General features: G+C 41.6%; 1 protein-coding gene across 13 annotated transcripts in view; it reads left to right on the top strand.

The window, feature by feature from the left end:
• ATP2B2 (ATPase plasma membrane Ca2+ transporting 2) overlaps positions 1-4,659 on the top strand; it is a 407,966-nt gene extending 403,307 nt beyond the window's left edge. For all 13 annotated transcript variants that reach the window (XM_063164432.1, XM_063164430.1, XM_063164426.1 and 10 more), the window contains one exon: positions 1,056-4,659. In XM_063164432.1, the coding sequence (XP_063020502.1) occupies positions 1,056-1,367 (312 nt within the window). In that variant the 3' untranslated portion in view covers positions 1,368-4,659. The remainder of the gene's footprint in view (positions 1-1,055) is intronic.
• The last annotated feature ends 14,814 nt before the right edge of the window (positions 4,660-19,473 follow it).

Here is a 19,473-nt window from a genome sequence, read left to right as displayed (position 1 = left end):
AATCGCTGGGCTGAGTCTTGAGTTGATTTTCACCTCTGTTCTTCCTGCCAGGTGCTTTCTGGCATTAGGTGGCCCCTGGCCCAGGTCACTGACCTGCTTTAAAGACTGCATAAATGGCATAAATCATGTGGCTTTCAGCATTTAACTGCACGACTGAGACACCAAATCCAAACAGCTCGCTGTTAACAATGGGACTCAATTCAACCCAACAACCAACCCATCATTTTATTACATGTTCTTCTATTTATTAACAAGCTGAATGGCTAGAACAGTGGGTCTATACTCGAGTGTTTACCTCACATCTGCATGAAGGACAAATAAAAGTTGGTTCAACGATACTATGTTCACATTATCCAGGCTTCCAAGTGTAGTTGTTGTGTGCAAGTTATCTCTGTTCATGTGGTAACTGTGATTTTTATTTTTTTTCCCCCCCTGTGGTAGCATGATTGCGCTTAGTACTTTGTCTGCTTGGCTTTTTGTGCTCTTGGCTGCATCCATTTAGATTTTGCTTTAAAACATTGATATTCTAGTTTTTACACTTGGCTCCTGTGTGTGTCTCATACGTACCCATCCAACCGTGTCCGTGTTCCGTGCTTTTCTGTTTGTGAAGTGTGATATGTTATGTGTAATGGTTTTTTTAACAACAATACAAAAGAGACTTTTTAATTTAAAAAAAGCCTTTCTACTTACTCACTGCAAAAACACAAAAAAAAAAAATCTATCAACATGCATGGTTTGACATTTGCATTACAATTAACATGGCTTGTCTTTTACTAGGGATGTACCACACGAGTGGACCTTGGCTTTCTTTAACCACTCCTCCCCATCAGTTCTTTGATGGCTTTAAACCTTGGTTTATTTTAATATTGCAGTTGGTACAGACATTCAAAATGCACATAACTGAGCCACTCGTTTATGCATATAACATCCAGAGACTTTGGACTCCAGCTGCCTGCACTGCCCTAACCATGTGCTACATTTTTCACCAAGTGTTCTCTGCCCTGCTGTGCCCTGGGGAGGTGCCCTCTGACAGCCCTTTCCTTTTCTCCCCCCAGATCCGCGTCGTGAAGGCATTCCGTAGCTCTCTCTATGAAGGTTTAGAAAAACCAGAATCTAGAACCTCTATTCACAACTTTATGACTCATCCTGAATTTAGGATAGAAGATTCCCAGCCCCACATCCCACTCATTGATGACACAGACCTAGAAGAAGACCCTGCTCTCAAGAAAAACTCGAGTCCACCGTCCTCGCTGAACAAGAACAACAGTGCTATCGACAGTGGAATCAATCTTACAACTGATACAAGTAAATCAGCTACCTCTTCTAGTCCAGGAAGCCCAATACATAGCCTGGAGACATCACTTTAGCTGAAAAGGTCACTGCAAAAAGGAAAACAAACAAAAAAAAAGAAATATTAAAGAGTTAAAGTAAAATAAAATAAGAAACCCCACAGCAACCGAGATATATAAATATATATATTAAAAACATTGCTGGCTGAAAAGCTGTTTGAACTCTTATTCACTCTGAGACAAGTGAATGAATTGTTGATCACAATGGTTTTGGGGAAAGAATGAATGGCTGATTTACATACCCCCCCGTTCCCTTTCAGAAAAACAAAAACAAAAAAAAATCCTCCTGCATGAATGTACTGTACACTGCTGGCCCTTCTTTCTCTCTTTTTGTTTGTTTTTATTTCCTTTTTGGTTCTTTTTTTTTGTTGTTTTTTTCCTCCTTAAGCAGGAACTGCAGAGGACTTCTTTCTGAGGCTATTTATCCAATTCACTGGTCTGTGAGTTTTTGAAATGCTTGTGTGGCATGGACTCAATTGTATAGATTAATTTAAATAACTTTTTTGAAGTTGCAAAGCTTAACTTGCACAGTAGATTTGCACCAGTTGGACAGAGGAACTTAAACATTTATGAGACTATATATAGAGATATATACATATAAGTATATAGATAATTAATTATATATATGTATATATCTATCTATATATATATAGTTATATATATATAAAGTTTCTTTGTTGGCATGTTGCCTTGTTTCTGCTCAAATTGCTCTGACTATTTTAACTTATTTATGTCCTAAAAAAGAATGTAATTTGTTTACAAACCTGTAGATAATATCCTTAACTATTTGTAGGGTTAAGAAAGCACTTCCTGCCGAAGTAGTATAAAAATGGCTCAGCTCAGCTCATTGAAAATGTCTGTACTCTCGCACCCTGGATATTTTATTACAACCGTGCTCTGATTTCTGCCTGATTTCCTTTTTGGGTTTTTATTTTATGGTCTTTTTTTTTTTTTTTTTTTTGTTAATAATGTAGATACTGCTAGTAAATAACAAAAGAAGCCAAAATATAACACATTGGATGTAGCATTGTGATCCTATATACAGGGAGGTAAACCAGGCTTCCTTTGTTTCAAATAAAAATCAAAATGATCAGGTTCTCTCCTTTTTTTTTTTCCTTCCTTCCCTCTGATGATCTGCTTGAACTCCTTTTGGTGCAACATAACAATAATGGAGGCTATTTCATTCTTCAGACATACAGCAATGGCTTCGGAAACTATTTTTAGAGAGACATTAAATGAGTTTATAATTTAAAATAAGTTATATTTGGTTTGTCTATATGGAGATAAAAGAAATGTTCAAATCTTGTGATATACTGTGTTAATCCTTTTCAATTAGTACTTTAGGCATTTATTTCCTTATTATTTGCAAAGTATGGGCTGTTGGCATTTTGGATTAAAATCACTGTAGGTTGTTGCATTGATTTCTTTTTAAAAGAAAAATATAATTTCTGCACTATTAGGACTGAACAAATCTTTATTAATTGTGTATTGAGATGTGCTTTGTGTGATTTTTTTTAAATCAAGCTTGTGTTCCTGCAGTAACACAGTAATAACATTATTTTACCTTCAGCTTTCTCCCAAGAAAGCTGCTTTGAAAACCTGCAGTATGGAAGGCGAAAAACATTTTTCAAGATGGTAACAGCCCTAGAAAAGTAAAAAATTATGAGCTTATACAATTGCTATGTCAACCACTTGAATGCTAAGCACTTTGTGGATCACAGATTTTTCATAACTAATTTTTGTATTTAATATAAAGTTTGCTTGGAGACTTTTCAGCATATGATTTTTTCCATAACTGTACAGTGCAAAAAGACATTTGGAATTCCACAATCGATTATGCCAGGCGTTGTTGGAACAAAAACACCCTCCAACCAACCATCTCCATCCGTTGAGCTGTTAAGGTGTTTTTTTCTGGTTGGCTCCATAACAGTGGTGCATCTCTGCAGTCCCAGCAGCAGCTTTTAACCAAGCCAGAACTCTCCAAACCAAGCTTAGACTCATGGCCAAACTGCAGACTGATGTTTTCAGGGTGCATCAGGACCCTCAGCCAGGTAAAGCTCTGGGCAGCTTCCCTTGCCAGCTGCGGGACTCGGGGCTGGGAGCTCTGCTGGCTGTGCCCGGTGCCCAGCCCCAGGGGCAGGCAGGGTGCCCGGGCAGTGGTGGCACCTGCAGCAGCCCCAGGGGCAGGCAGGGTGCCCGGGCAGCGGCGGCACCTGCAGCAGCCCCAGGGGCAGGCAGGGTGCCCGGGCAGCGGTGGCACCTGCAGCAGCCCCAGCCGTGCCCCAGCCCAGGCAGGAAGGTGCTCTGTCGTGGGGACTCCACCACCCATGGGCTCCCTGGGGCCAGAAGACAAAAGTGGTATCTGTATTTACAGGGAAGCCTCTAGCTGTGGACTTGAACATCTACAGAAGCTATTAATACTGGAACAGTTTCTTTTCAGCATCTTGACACACTGACTGTTTGCCTTTTTGTTTCCCAACACTCTTCATGTTTTTTCTCGGTTCCGTTTTTGTTTTTGTTTTTTTTTTTTTTTTAATTATTTTGGAATTTTTTCCTGTAGGAGTACCCCTCCCTAAGGTACCATTCGCAGACTTGAAAACTGTTATAAGAAAATGAACACTGCATTCTGTGTATATATAGTAAAACATATATAAACTGAGATGCATAGAAAACTTGGGCTTTTGTGAGCAGAGACTGTGCTTTATGTATATGATAAATGATAGACTTTTTTTTTTTTTTTTAAAGCAGAATAGCTATGACCTTTCAACTACAAGTCGTGCATCACAATTCCTTTCTTTTATTGCTTGACCTCTCTGTGATGGGAACAATGGATCAAAAACCAAAATGATCAGTTTGTTAAAATTCCCTGCAATATATAAATGCTCGCTCTCTACGTACTGTACTTAGCAGCATGAGATTTGTGGACAACAATACAGTGGTACATTGGCAATCCATCCCACTAGGGGTTATTAATATATGTTCATTCATCTGTTTTTATGAATTTTTTTATCTAGACAATAATTGTAAATAAAGAACTTACTCTGTCTGTTCATTTAATACTATGCAAAAGGTTATGCTTTCTATTGTTATTCTTATTCCTACAGTGTGATGCTGGAATGTTTGTGGTTTCAAAAAAAAAAACAAACAAAAAAGACAAAAGTAAGTAAAATATGTGATGTAAATTATTTTATAGTTTGAAACAAAATGATAAAGATTTACTCTTGCTGCTTTCTGTCTAATAGATCTCTCTCGGCAGGAGCACAAGTGGAAAATTTAAAGAAATAAATTCACAAAGCAGCATGAACAATAATGGTCTGAATGTAACAGCTTTCTTTATTCTCACCTGAACTCCCGAGGTGCAGCTCTGGATTCCGGCTGGGATGTTTGGATGGATGCAAATCCGGACTGGCAGAGAGGACCCTGCTCCCCAGGCACACTTTGCTCTCCTTGCCCAGGGGCTGAGCAGCCCCCAGGGTTTCATTCCTGCCTGGGCTGGGCAGCCTGGAGGTGGGAATGGTGCTGGGAGAGCTGCAGGGAGTGCTCAGGAGAGCCAAACCATGAAGTGAATTTGCTTAGGGAACAAAAATCTTAATCCTGGCCCTGAGAACAGCAGCTCTCTGAGGCTGTCAGTGATGTCTTTTCCTGGCATTCATGACAGCTCTGCATTTACACTAATTGTTTTTCAGCTCTTTCTGCCTCTGTCAGAGTGAGAAAAATGAATTTTTAGAATTGGGGAGTGCATCAGGACTCTCAGCCAGGAGAATCAGAATTGGGGAGTTCAGTGCAGGACTCATCCTGCCACTGAAGATCTAGGGAAAAAGGAGGGAATTCTCATTCCAGGGCTCAAGCCCTGAGCCCAAAGTTCCTTCCCCAGCTTAGATTGATGCAGTTGTGCTCATAAAATATTGCTGCTGTAGGAGTTAGCCAGGCAGGCCAGTATGAGGTGAGTGGCTGTCAGATCATTTGAAATGGCTGCAGGGAGTGCTCAGGAAAGCCAAATCATGAATGAATTTGCTTAGGGAACAACAATCCTAATCTTGGCCCTAAGAACAAAACCTCTCTAAGTTAAGCTTTCCCTGTCATTCATGATAGCTCTGCACTTAGCCTGATTTTTTTTTTCAGCTCTTTCTCCCTCTGTCAGAGTGAGAAAAATGAACTTTGAATTTTTAGAACTGGGGAGTGCATCAGGACTCTCAGCCAGGAGAATCAGAATTGGGGAATTCAGTCCAGGACTCATCCTGACACTGAAGACCTAGGGAGAAAGAGGGAATTCTCATCCCAGTGCTCGGGCCCTGAGCCCAAAGTTCCTTCCCTTTTTTTTTCCAGCTTAGATTGATGCAGTTGTGCTCATAAACTATTGTTGCTATAGGAGTTAGCCAGGCAGGCCAGGTATGAGGTGAGTGGCTGTCAGATCATTTCATTTGTAAAGGTAAAATGCTTCAGATTACAGATTTTCCTGTCTTCTCACCTAGATTTCAAGCATTTATTCACCAATTCTCTGTCAGAAGTTATACTTGATAGAGGCCAAAATGAAATAGCGCTACACTGTGAGGAAAGTTACCAACAAATAAAAATGTACTCAGCACAGTGAATTCAACAAATCCCCAGGAGAAAACAACTATTCAGACAGCAGATTTCTTGGACTAATGCAGCTTTACAGCTACTTTGGAATGGAAGTGTTTTCTGCTTTGATTTTGGGAGCTCAGGGCAGGTAATAATCAGAAAATATTTTACTTTAATTCCCTGTCAGTCATTTCCCTCCTCCTTAGACACGTAAGTTTATTTGCAGTGTTAGCCTGAGTGCTTTGGGCAGGACTCTCCATCTCTGCAGAGAAGCTCCTGTGAGGAGGTGCTGGGAGGAAAAAGCTCTGGAGCTGTTGTCCAGTGTGATTTGGGCACTCTGGGAATGCTGCAGCCCCAGAGGTGTGCTTTAGGAGCTTCACCTCTGCAGGAGAGTTTGTGAAATATGGGATGGATGTGAGCTGTAGGTGCAAATTGGGAGGAAAAGCAGGAATGAAATTCCCCACAACGCTGAATTCCTGCTCTGTGCAGCAAACTGAGGCTGCAGAAAGGCACAAGTTGGAGGCTATTCATCCATGAGAGAGGACCAGGGCTGATACTCTAAATCAAAATAGCCATGCTGGAAGTTTTCAGCTGTTTTATGCCAAGACCACGAGGGTAAACGTTGTGACCAGGTGGTGATTTGCTGAGGTGCTGCACTGATAAGGAAGAGGGAAATGGTGAATAAATAGCAGAGAAAGGAGAGGGAAAAGGGGAAAATGAGGGAGAAAGAGGAAGAAAATGAAGGTGCATCTGTAATTTGGAAGAAAATGCAGGTGCACCTATAATATAAATATTATACTATAATATTTACAATTATAAATATTATAATAGAAGAGAGGAGGAGGAAGAAAATGCAGGTGCATAAATAAATATATATATCTACTGAAATGAAATGGAGTACTGCTGGTTACTGGCTTGATCTGGCACTGAGTGCCAACCCAAGGGAATTCCCTGTCTGAAACCCCTTCCCAAAGAGCAGCAGGGAGCAGGTGACCCTGGGTGTCTGCTGCTGCCCTGTGGCACCAGGAGGGCTGGCACCACCTGGGGAGCCAATGTGGGCACGGGGGGAGCTCCAGGGCTCTGCTCTTCCCCCTTCCTCTTGGCATTCCAGCACTTCTAGAGGGGCTTTTGAGCAACCACTGAAGGTAAGCACTGGGTATTTGCCATTTGTGCTTGTATTCCTGCAGCTGTGTGAGACATTGGCAGAATGGAACGTCATAATAATAAAAATATAACAATAACAATAGCAGTAATAATAATAACAATAACAGTAATAATAATAATAATAATAGTAATAATAATAATAATAATAATAGTAATAATGTTGTGTTCCTGGCTCAGATCCAAATAAGGTCCATGTGTACATCACCCTGGGCTGTGAACTTCAAAATCCATATTTCCGATTTTATGAAATCCATGCAGGGAATGCTCAGGTTTGATCACCAGCACTCTGCTGTAGGAGGTGCTGGGAAAAATAGGGAAGTGTTTGATTCTGTTTTTCTTTCTACAAGCAGCTTTTAACAGACACATTATGATCTATCCTGATGGGAACTGAAGAGAAGGATGGTTAAACAACTCATTTATTAAACAGGGCAGGCTGTTGACAAACACAAACCCAAGGAAATATTTACAATAACATTTTCTCCCAAATGCTCAGACGAAATGATTTTCTGTCTATCAGGGAGCCCATCTTTGCCTGGTAATAAGTGAAGTGTTAAATCCCAAGTAAGGGAATGTACTTCACTCATTCCTCTGATGGGTTTGGTTGATTTTCCAGCAAATTCCAAAGCACCTCCCTCTACCCCTTGTGTGTGGGCATTTAAGAATCTCTAGGAGTTGAGCTGGTGTAAAATCAGTGTTGTTGGTGCACAGCAAACAGCTTTACAAGATTATGAAAATCAGCAAAAGAAGTTATGCAGCTTTCAGGAACATTTTCACGGAGCATTTATGACACCTGCTCAATCCATGCCAACCTGCCCTTTATCTAAATTCTGATCTGCCCTTTATCCCAGAATCCCAGAGCAGCCAGGGCTGGAAGGGACCTCTGGAGATCACCCCCACCCAGGCAGGATCACCTGGAGCAGGTGACACAGGAACACCCCCAGGTGGCTCTGGAATGTCTCTGAGAAGGTGACACATGGATTTATAAACCCTCCTAGTGCTTTCATCAGGGAGATATTTAAAATTATTCCAGCTTCGAGTTTCAAAAGAGGCATTTAAAATAATTACCTAAAATTATTGAAGAAAATTTAATGAGGATGATGGGATAATAAGTCACAGGAATGAGTTACTCACACTCTCTCACCATAGCACATCAAATGGGAAAGCTCTCTCATGCTTCTTCGCATAGGGAGAGTTAATTACAATTTTTATTTGATAAAATAATTGGATGGAATTATTCTCTAGAAGACAAAGATTCCAGGAGTTCTAGGAGATGTCTCTGTGCACATAAATGGTGCTCTGTGGTAAGGAAGGGAACCAAACAGAAACCTTCAAATCAAATGAATCTGCTGAGTGCCCAGCACTGCTGCAGGGCCCTGTGCCAGCCCTGCTGCTCCCCAAAATCACTAAATGGGGAGAGAACTGCAGTTCCTGCCCTGGGACAGGCTGCTTTCCCTCTTGTTTGTTTTTTTGGGATGTTTCTGGGCATTTCAGCAGCTTTCTCTCCAGTTCCAGGCCTGGTCTCACTGCATGGTTTGCTGGGGAGTGGTGCCTGCTCAGGGAATGAAGCCATAATGCATTCAGGGTAAAATGGCTGTTCTACCAACCTACAAAAAAACAAAAAAGGGAATTAAAGAGCTCCCCAGCAGAGCAAACATCTGCAGGGAGGAGGGATTCCTGCCAGGCAGGGGCTCACCTGTGCCAAACCCATCACATTTCCTGGGAAGGGAGAAGGAGATCTGGCTGCTCCTTGGGAAGCTGGTCCTAGTGCCATAGGGAATTTTTTGAGGTTTTATTCTACTAGCAAGGAATAAAGTCCCTTCCAGCTGGTTTGATTATCCTGCTGTCTGTGCTTGGCAGGCATTTGGAAGGTTTCAGTGTTTCTCTATTACATTTTCTGTGCTGTTTTCTGCAAGCCTGAGGTGATAAAAGTGGCCATAGTGAAATATTCCCTCTGAATTCTTTCCTTGTATTAAACTCCACAGTCTCCTGTACCCCACAACTCCTGGATAGAAATTGTATTTTCACTGGATGAGAAAACCCAGTTTGGCTGAGCAGGCTGCAGGGATGATCCAATTGCCTTTCTTTTCATTTTCATGCAGCAGGACAGAAGCACTCCCCAATAATGCCAAAGCATTTTGTCTCCTCAGCGTTCCTGCCAGGACATTTTGTTCATGAAAATTTGGAGGCTGATCTATGATCAGAGCATCCTCATGCTAATGGTGAGCCTGGTGGAAATTTGCCATCCCTCCAAAGAGCAGACAGTGCAAATAATGGCTGGGACAGCCCTGAATCATACCAGAGGAAAGCTTTGCTACCTGTAGTCAAGAATTAATTGAATTTCTCCATCAATGCAGAACCTCTGCAGTCTCACCACACTGAAGGGTTTGGTTGTGTCATTGAATCCTGAAATGGGACAAAGCTCAAAGCTGTGGTCACAATTTGAGTTCATGTTACATTTTACAAATCATGGATTTATTAAAGAAAAAAATCAAAAAACATTCTTTAGGTTTCCCAGCAATCTGAGATTGCTATCTGAGTAGGGAAAACAGGCAGGTACTTAAACATCCTCAATGATCTCTCCTTGTGAATTAGTTCCACAGAATATCATTCCATAAATGCTGTCAAAGTAGAAAAAATCTGGCTGGTATAAAAAAAATTAATTACTGGTCATTGAATTGTCCTGGGCTCAGAAAATGCCTATTTTTGATGTCAAGACTTTGCAGACAATATTGGAAGGGAAAAGAGAAAAATCCTGCCCTTTTCAATAGTAGTTTTAAAAACTACTGATTTTTTTCCTCAGGCTGCAACTAAATGGTGTCAGAATGGCAGAAAAGTCCAAATACTGAAACATTGATCAAGTAATTTCAACACAGGAAAAAAATCCATTCTTTAGAGAAGGTGACACCATTTCAAAAGTTTTCAAGGTTTGAGCAGCTGAAGCTCAACTCCAGGCTAAGCCAAAAAGCAGAACAAGTGTTTGAAATCTTGTGCTGAGGGAAGTGCTGGGCAGATAAAGGGAACAGCAGGTGCCAAAAGGGAATCTTTTGGCAGAAATTCTAGAAATTCTAATGTATGTAAGCAATTAAATCTTGAGCTCAGAGCTGCAGCACCTCTGCTGCTCACTGTGACAGGTCTGTCTCATTTGCATCTCCAAGGAGCAGCAAACCCAAATTAAAGGCACTAAAGGTCAGAGAGGCTGCAGCAGGTGAGGGAAGCTCTGGGACAAACTGCAGAGCTCAGCCTGCAGCGCTGGCAAGGAAAAGGAAGGAGCTGAGCAGGGGTGAAGGGAGGGAATATTTCATTTCTTGGGGAGCTCAGGGGAATCTTTCCCTTCTGTTCAGCTGTTGTGTCCTGCAGGGTGTTGCTAATGGAGTTTGGGGGGGATAGTGAGGGCTGTGTGCTGCATTCCCCGCCCACCCTGCTGGGAGTTGTAATCTGGCACATCCTTGCTATTTTTAGTTTTCTTTTTTGCCTTTATTCTGCTCTTTGCCGTTAGAGACTTTGGTAAGATTTTGGTTTTTATGGGGCAGAATAGCACAGCGAAGCCCCAGTGAGGAAATCCTGCTTTTCTTCTCTCATCCCAAAATCATGATTACTTTTGATGGCAATGAGAGATGTTTGCAACCTGGCAGTCTGGATCATCAAACATTATTTCAATTCTCTGGAATATTATTCCAGTTATTGGTGCTGGGTTTTGCTTCTAATCAGTTCTAACCATTTTTTTTCTGGTTTGAAACTGCACTAGAGACCTAGAATTGGAATAATTTCCATAAACCATGAAAAATTCCAGTCTTCCAAAGTTAATGCATTGTTCTGCAGCTTTTGATAACTCAGTTAATCTTTGCTTCACATTTCAGCTGGCAGAGCACAGGTATCTTTGATTTCAGGAGTTCCCCCAAGTTTTCCTCTTTACCATCCCTAATTTCCCATCAGTGGCCATGGGTGTTGTGTAACAGAAAACCAGGCCAGGGAAAGCTGCACAGGAACTGTGGGTTTGCACTTTAATTCTTTAATTTTTTGGTGGTTTAGGATCTCTCCACTGATGGGAAGCCATGGTCAGTGATTAAAAACAATTCTGAGGCACAGATTAACATTAATGATTTATTTCTGACTAAACAGGGAGGCAGAATTCAGATAGGAATTACCCACAGTGGAAATCAATATCAGATTTGAAAGATTCTGCTGCTATATCTTAAAATTTCCTCAAAAAACCTGATCTCATCAGACTCTTATTGCTCATTCTTGTGCTTAATCTGTCACTGGCAATGCAAGCAGTATTTTTATTTAGGATTGATGTTAAATATTTTCAAATCTGTTCATGCAGAGAAAGGATATGAATGTGTTGGTTTAGATTTAAGAGAGGTTTGGGGGCTTCGGTTTTTTAGAACCTCCTCATAGTGGGTTTCTCATTACAGTGATACTTCTTTAATTATAGTCCCTTGTTTTATTATATCTTGGAGTAATTTATGTGTTAGGCTTCAATGTGTTCCTCAGATTATAATACTGAAAGAAAGCAAGTATAAAAATAATTTTTGTGCGCTTCTTGTGGCATTAAAGATTGAGATGATGCCATAGAAATGCAACAAATTGTGGGCACGAGGTTTGTATGTTCTGGATTCAGCCCCAGGGAAATGCCAGGCCCAGGTTTCTGAATGCAAACCAGCTGATTTCCAGCCAGAGCACACAGATGTGCTGTTTGATATGGAAAACTGAATAAAAAATAAACAGCAATGGCACATGTCAGAAAGGATGGTGATCTGTTCTTGTCCTGCCAATCTCTGAGGAACCCTCAGGGGCTCTGGATTGGAAAATCTGATCTTGTACAGGCGCAGTGTGCCACAGAGACAGCTTGTAAAGCTGTCGGCTCTGAGGCATGGCCACTAACCCCAGTGCAAAATCTTAACAGAGAAACATTTGCTGCAGAGGGATGGCAGGAGGGCAGAGTTTGAATTAAAGCAGCATCCCTCACACACAGCATTTGGATTGCTGTAATTCCTGATGTCCCAGAGAGGCTGGGCTTGGGTCTGAGAGCCACAGGAAGGAACATTCTGCGGCAGAGCCACAGTGAGGGGATTTTAACCCTCAGAAGCTGCTTTTGTTTGAGTCCTGCCCAGGCCAGGCTGAGTGCTGCAGGCTCTGTGTGTGATGAACACTGGGGTGGTTCCCCAGACTCCCCTCATGCTGCAGCCCCTGGCAGTGCCACCACTGAGGGGACAGGGCATTTGTCACCCTGCCAGTGGCCCAGGCTGGGAGAAAATCTCCTTCACATGGAGCTGAGACATGCCAGGTTGGAAGAATGTGTCAGTAACAACAACAGAGGGCAAAAGTGTGAAGTCAGTGGGGATCCTGATCACTTTTTTGCCTTCCTAAAAACAGAGGCCAGACAGAATTAAGGGAATAAAAAGCAGTTCTATTTATTGAAGAGCCTGCAGGTACATTTAGGGCAGACAAAACCCCCTCACGGCCTACACCCAAAAATGGATGATGGCCCACAGGTTTTTATACTTTTATAAGTTTGGTCCATTTGCACATTGGGGTTAATCTGCCAATCCCAGCTGCAGGTAATGAAGTCATTGAGCCCAAGTTTGCTCCCCCCAAGTCCCTTTTGTTCCCATCTCTGGGCCCTGAGGCAGTGAGGTTTCCTTGATTGCCAGGCCTGGAGAGGAATTGTTGTGTGCGCCCAAAATGGGAAAGCTGCAGCTGGCACTGGGTGTGGGGTTTGGAGTTACACACTAAAGAACTCCAGGAGTACAAATATATATTTTAAAAAAGCTAAAATGCTAAAGCATCACTCAATTCCCCACCACTCCTGCCCATACTGCACAGCTCTGTCACCAAAGTGCCACCCCTGTGTGTCCCTGTGAGGGGTTAATGAGGACCCTGACAGCCCATTCCTGCTCCTTCCCCCACAGCAGCACTCCTGTGAGGAGGAGAAATGCACAAATTATCTCAAGCTCATCTTCAAATGGAATTTTTATATCTATAGAATAGCAATGCTGTTCATTCAGCCATCCTGGATGCCCTCAGCAGAGATTAAAATGCAGCTCTGAAAGACCTGTGACATTAGAACTGAATCTCATTAGGGCCATTTTGTGCAGTCCACAGCACCAAAAGAGCAGATTATCACTTGAAACACTCTCCTCAAGCTTCAATAATGCCCAGAAAACTGCTGGGCTTTGAAGCAGTCTCTTCCATGTGAAGTTATTCTGATCAAAAGGAAAAGCTGCTTCTAAGACTTGCTTTTGCTTTCTGATCAGTTTTCCCTCTTTTCTTTTCATTTTACTTTTTTTTTTTTTTGTTGGGGTTTTTAACTGATGTGGGCAGAATTTTGATTTTGGTTTATCAAAGTAGGACAAGCAAAAATCATATCAGTAGATTATGATCTTATTCATGGACCAAACCATGCTCAATAGCAATGCACAGGGTGATCCAAATTCTTTGATTTTGTTTCTTTTTTGGGGTTCTTCTTTTCCACTTGCGGCTTCAATGTGGCTGCAGAAAAGGTTGATGATAGTCTAATGACTAATATAATTTTAAATCTATAAGAAATCATGCTTAAAACTTTTCCACACAAGGCTGAATTAAATAATTCAGGTTAAGGATAGTAAACGTGAAAAAGTTCATCCAATATTTTTTTCTTTTCCCACTGAGCTGAAAGAGGAGGCTTTTCCAGACCCAGCAGCTCCTGTGTGGAATTCCCAGCATTGTGTAGGATCTGCTGGAAGCACAGATGAGCATCCCACACATCACAAATCCCACTCCAGAGAGGGAATTCTGTCACCTCCCTGCTGATCTCACAGGCCAAAGGACACAAGAACACTCAGAGCTTAATAGGGAGGGTGGACCCAGGGGTTTGGGGAGCTGAAAATGGAGAATTCTTTATGGGATTGCAGAGTGTGCAGGAATTCAAACTGGAAGTTAGGTTTTATAATCAGAGCTCTGTGCCCCAGGTAGAAGAACTCAATTCTTCACATATTTGATAAATGCAGGGCTAAACTCAGACTGGGAGCTCTTCTGAGCCCTTTTCAAGCAGGGGAGCAGCACCTCCCAGCAGGTCTGAATGAATTTCTAATCATTTCAACAGATTAAATCCCTTCTGATCTTTTAACTGTATTTTCTTATCACAGTTTTAAATGCAGACTTTCAAATCTAGCTACAATTTACGCAGATAAAACCAGCTTTGCCATGATTTCACACCTTGGAGGAGGCAATCAGGCTGCTCTGTTTGCTGAAACCTTTGTGGCAAGGGAACAGAGGGACACTGCAGCATCCTGGCAGTGAAAAACTCACTGGGGCACTCATGTCTCAACAGTGACACAGTCCATGAAGGAATTGAGGGAAATTAACAGGTTAGTGTTAAATTCAAGTGAGGTAAAACCAAAATTGTCAGGTTGGTTTGCACTATGTAATAAATGAAAGGAAAATTGTCTAGGGAAATAACTAGAGATTCCTTTTGAACAGAAATTATTGGGAAAGGACATTTCTGCTGTCAAAGTGATCTCTTGGGATGGAGATTCCAGGGGAAGCTCAGAAGGGGCTGAAATTTGAGATGTCTCAGGTGAGAATTACCCAGCAAAACCTCCAGGGTTCTGCAGAGGGATGGATGGATGGATGGATTAAGAATTGTGAGCCCAAACTGCACCAGTGGCTGTGGCAAAGGTTGGAACTGTGAAAGGACACCAAAGGAGGACTTCTCCCAGAAGCACAATGAGATTTGTTCATGCTGTGGGTTTCAGTATGAGCAGAGCAGCCAAGGACATAAATCTGCTTTAGGATGGTCTCTGAATCCAGCCAGACTCACTCCAGCTCTGAGGGAAACCCTGCTGCAAACTGGGATGAGAAATTCCAGTGTAAACACTGCTAAAACAGCTTCACTCACAGTTTAAATCAAGAGAAAAGCAGGTTCTAATTATGTACAGGTTATCCAAAAATGCTTGAACAAATTATGAAATCCATTACTCATTGCTGCAATAGATGGGGCCTGCACATTGTAACAGCCTCAAACTCTTTTCTACCTAAATCCTACAGGTGAGTACCTGCAAATGTACTCATCTAATCTAATCTAATCTAATCTAATCTAATCTAATCTAATAGAGATTATCCAAAAATGCTTGAACTAATTATGAAAGCCCTCACTCATTGCTGCAATAGATGAGGCCTGCACATTGCAACAGCCTCAAACTCTTTTTTGCCCTAAATCCTACACCTGCAAATGGAGCTGCAGCTGAAGAACAGCAAAGGATGCTCTCAAAGCATGGAAGTGCAATTCAGAGGGGTGGTTTCTGTCAGGCTGAGCCCCTCACTAGCACAAAGTGTCAAAGTGGGATTGTTTTTCCCAGCTGGGTGCATGCTGGAAAATGTCCACAGGAATTGGTGTATTTGCATTATTAAAAGTTATGGCTGCACCCACCCCTGACTCCTGCAAAGGGATTTTTCCTTGCATAAATTCACAAGTTGATGACTTTGGATTGCTGAGGGTAGAACTGGTGAAGCTGTGCTGAAATCTGTGCAATTCTGAGCTACATTCCCCTCAAGATGTATGAGCTGAAATCAGCTGTCCCCAAAGCTGTGTGAGGCCAGCCATGAGCTGCAGGCATGAAGGAGAATCCATGGGAACGGGGAGGTTTGGTGTTATCTGCACCATAAACTGCAGCTCCACGTGGGTAGGTGAGCCAGGAGCAGGGATGGGGCAAGAGGAGGGGAGGGTGGAACCAGGAAACCAAAGTGAGCCAGGACACCAAAGTGAGCTGCGGCCAGCAGCAGAGAGGTCAAGGTGAAGGACTGGGAGCATTCCCTGCTGTTTGCTCCCCAGCACCCCCAGGAAAAGCTGATGGCAGATAAACAGTGGTGCCTTGAGGGCCTCTGGAGCTCAGCTGGGCCTCTCTGGGAGTGCCAGGTCCGAGGGATTGCCAGATGCCTCACTGTCCCATCTGGGTCACCAAAATGATACCTCGAGGAGCTGGAACAGAGGCTGGATGGGGTTAAGGGGAATAAAGTGGATATTTAAGAGGCTTCAAAGTGAATAAAGTGGATATTTATTGAGGTGCCTTCAAAGGCCACACCCTGGCAGTACCAGAGCCACAGCCATGGCTCTGCCCAGATGGCTCCAAGATGGAAGCAAAAGAGACCTTGTTGACAAAATCTCACATTTTTTTCAGTTCTGCTCCATTTGCACCTTGCAGTTCATTGTCCCATTCCAACTTTAGCCCATCCAGTCCCACCCTGCTTGTTTTTCTCTCTCCAGCCCACGGTGTTTGTGCTCCTGGGCTGAGATTGGGATCATTTGTCCTTGGTGCCCAGCTGGAGCAGGAATTGTTTTGTCTCCCTGCTCTGTGCACAGAGCTCAGCATCCCCTCACGTGAACCCAGACCCACACACTAAAGCAGCACAGAATGTGAAAAATATAAAAGCTAAAATATGAGGCATCAAGAGGACACTGACAAAGAAATTCCATCAGTCATTTTTCCCTTTCTATCCCATGGCCAAACTCATCTGTCCTTGTTAAAGGCACTTCCAGTGAGATCATTCCCTTGTTTCAGGGATTTCTGGCAGGTTTAAGTTGAGAACAGCAGCTCAGACATTCACCACTCCACATTACATACTCCAAAAACCTGAGAAGCTGCACACGTGCCTGTCAGGATTTTAATCAGGAGCTGAGATCAGTTTCTCCCCGAATTATCCCACGAGCTGACTTGCAATTGATATTTCAGTGCTCGGATTAGCCACCAAGTGTCACCCTAGACCATCACACAGCCTAATGAGAGGCACTCAACCAAATCCCAGCCTGGGAATAGGCTGGGAAAAGCTTTCTGCTTCTAAATAAATTATCAAGCTTCCCAAGCGAATCTATTTCACCCAATAACACCTCTGAAGGCAGCCGTGCTGCCCATGTGTTGCTGGAATTTTGGGCACCTCATTATTGGTGCTAATTGCCATCAGCACAGGGCTCTGTGCTCTCCTGTCTGCCTGGCAGCTTGGCCTCTGCACTCTGCAGGTGTCCAGAGAACATTCTAGGTCTGCTCTCGGTGATTCCTGGGGATTTCCTGTCAAAAGCAGAATTTTCCCAAACTTTAAAAATGTAATTTAGGGTTTGAAGGCATAACATAGGGCTCAGAAAAAGCACAGCCCTTCAGCTTGACTCCAATAAATGACTCCAGTGATGCTTCATAAGTGGTCCCAAAGCAAAACCTCCTGTCTGAATCCCTTCTAATTCATTTCTGAAATTATTTGGAATTAAAATTGATTTATATTCCTGGGCTTTCCCCGTAGAGCTTTCATTTCAAATGAAGCTGGTGGTGTCCAGATTTAGATCTACAGATTAAATTAAATTAAATTTAGATTAAGATCTAGATTTAGACATGAAAATCTTGAAAGAGTGATCATTTTTAAGTCTGCAAAATCAGGCTTTTTGAGCTTTGAAAGGTACAAGTAGAATAGAAAATATATTAAAAGAAGTTTAAAATGTTTGCAAAGAGGAAAATATTGTAAGGAAGACCAAAAGTAAATTATTTTCTAATGTATTTATGTTCAAGAAAATAGCATTGAACACACAGAAAAAATGAATTAGCAGCTTTCAGGCAAGACCAATGCCCCAAAAATGTGGATTTTTAAAGGGAAAATTGCTGTGCAGCACTCTTTTCTTGCCAGTTTTGTCCCTAATCTGTGCTTTAAAATTAACCCAGGTTCAGCTCTTCTATTCTGTAGATCAAGGCTTTGTCAGGAAAACACTCAACAGGAGAATATTTTTAACAGAGATTTCTTTTTAAAACCAAAGTAAAATTAATTTTCCAACTATGATATTGTAAACTTGGACTAATTGTTGTCTTCAGTACTGAAAAAGGAACTAATCAGTATTTAATGAGTTCAATCAGAGCTAAGATCACATGCTCTATTTTAAAATTTTGATTTTTGCAACAGTTCTTTGTTTGTTGGTTAATAAGGGACATCTTTGATTGCAGTACTCAGGATAGTGTTTAATTCCTTCTAAATTTAAGTACAACTGGATGTCAGAAAGTGGAAGCCAAAACAAAATATATGTCCCAGGAGGAAGGGAGTTTTAATTTCTCAAGTTTTCTCTTTACATCATGCATGAGACCTTCTAAAGAGAATATTATTTTTCAAAATATTACACTATGCATGGACAAATAAATTTCAATTTCCCCCTCCAAATAAATTTTGAGCAGAAAAACTTTATCTTAAACCCCCTGAGGTTTCCTGTGGTGGTTTTAACTTGCAAGTATCAGTTTCTGAATTTGTAAGCAGAAAATGAAGCTGGAAAAGAATTTCAAACTTTGAAGACTTCTGCTTTTCATGCTGCTGCTTAAAAAACTTCTTTCAATTAAATTTTTATTTGTGTGATATAAATGCAAATAGTAATTTTAATTCTATTTTAATAGAGAATTGCTTAGGAAGGAATTCAGAGTAAAAACTCACCAACTCTACCCTTTCTAACAGAGTCATCAATGAAGAGTGTGGGACTCACCATGCCTTGGGTTTGGCCTTCAAATGTCCTCAATTTCTGTAAAAAACTACCAAAATTCCACCTGTTTGCTTTCAAATCTGGAGTCTGATCAATCTTTGATGGTTTCAACTTGAAAAAAGTGCTCTTAATTTTAATTTCCATTCATGAGGAAAATTCCAAGTATTTTGCAGCTAAATTGAATTCAGGGAGTCCTCACTGCTAAAGCTCTTTTTTTTTATGGATCACTTCCAACCTCCAGTAAAACCAGTTGTTTGAAGCTGGAGTAATATTTTTGTCTGGAAACCTCCACAGAGGTACTTTCCAAAAGGAATATAAAGGATATCTATTCCTTTTGAGGAATATGTGAATATTTCTGTGCTTTTGAACAGAACACTTTTTGGGGAAAGGTTTTATAACTCACCACTGAGGCAGTAAATAGGAAATGGCCTTGTGCAAGGATTCTTTTCTCAGGATACAAAGATTTAAGTAAATTGCCTTTTTCAGTGCTGATTCTCTTTACTCAGCACAAATTAAGTGTGTTTAGATTAAATTTACCTGCTGAAGGCCCTTTCTTTTGCTAAAGGCTCTTATTTTTGAGGCTCACTTCCTGACCTCCAGTAAAACCAGTTGATTGAAGCTGGAGTGAAAACCAGTTGATTCTTGTCTGAAAGCCTCCACAGAGCTATGTTCCAAAAGGAATATAAAGGATATCCATTTCTTTTGAGGAATATGTGAATATTTCTGTGCTTTGGAACAGAACACTTCTCTGGGAAAGGTTTTATAACTCATCACTAAGGCAGTAAATAGGAAATGGCCTTGTGCAAGGATTCTTTTCTCAGGATACAAAGATTTAAGTAAATTGCCTTTTTCAGTGCTGATTCTCTCTAATCAGCACAAATTAAGTGTGTTTAGATTAATTTACCTGCTGGAGGCTCT

The sequence above is a fragment of the Melospiza melodia genome, chromosome 10 (assembly GCF_035770615.1).
Source record: "Melospiza melodia melodia isolate bMelMel2 chromosome 10, bMelMel2.pri, whole genome shotgun sequence".
Lineage (NCBI taxonomy): Eukaryota > Metazoa > Chordata > Aves > Passeriformes > Passerellidae > Melospiza > Melospiza melodia.
This window is presented reverse-complemented; position numbering and strand designations above follow the sequence as displayed.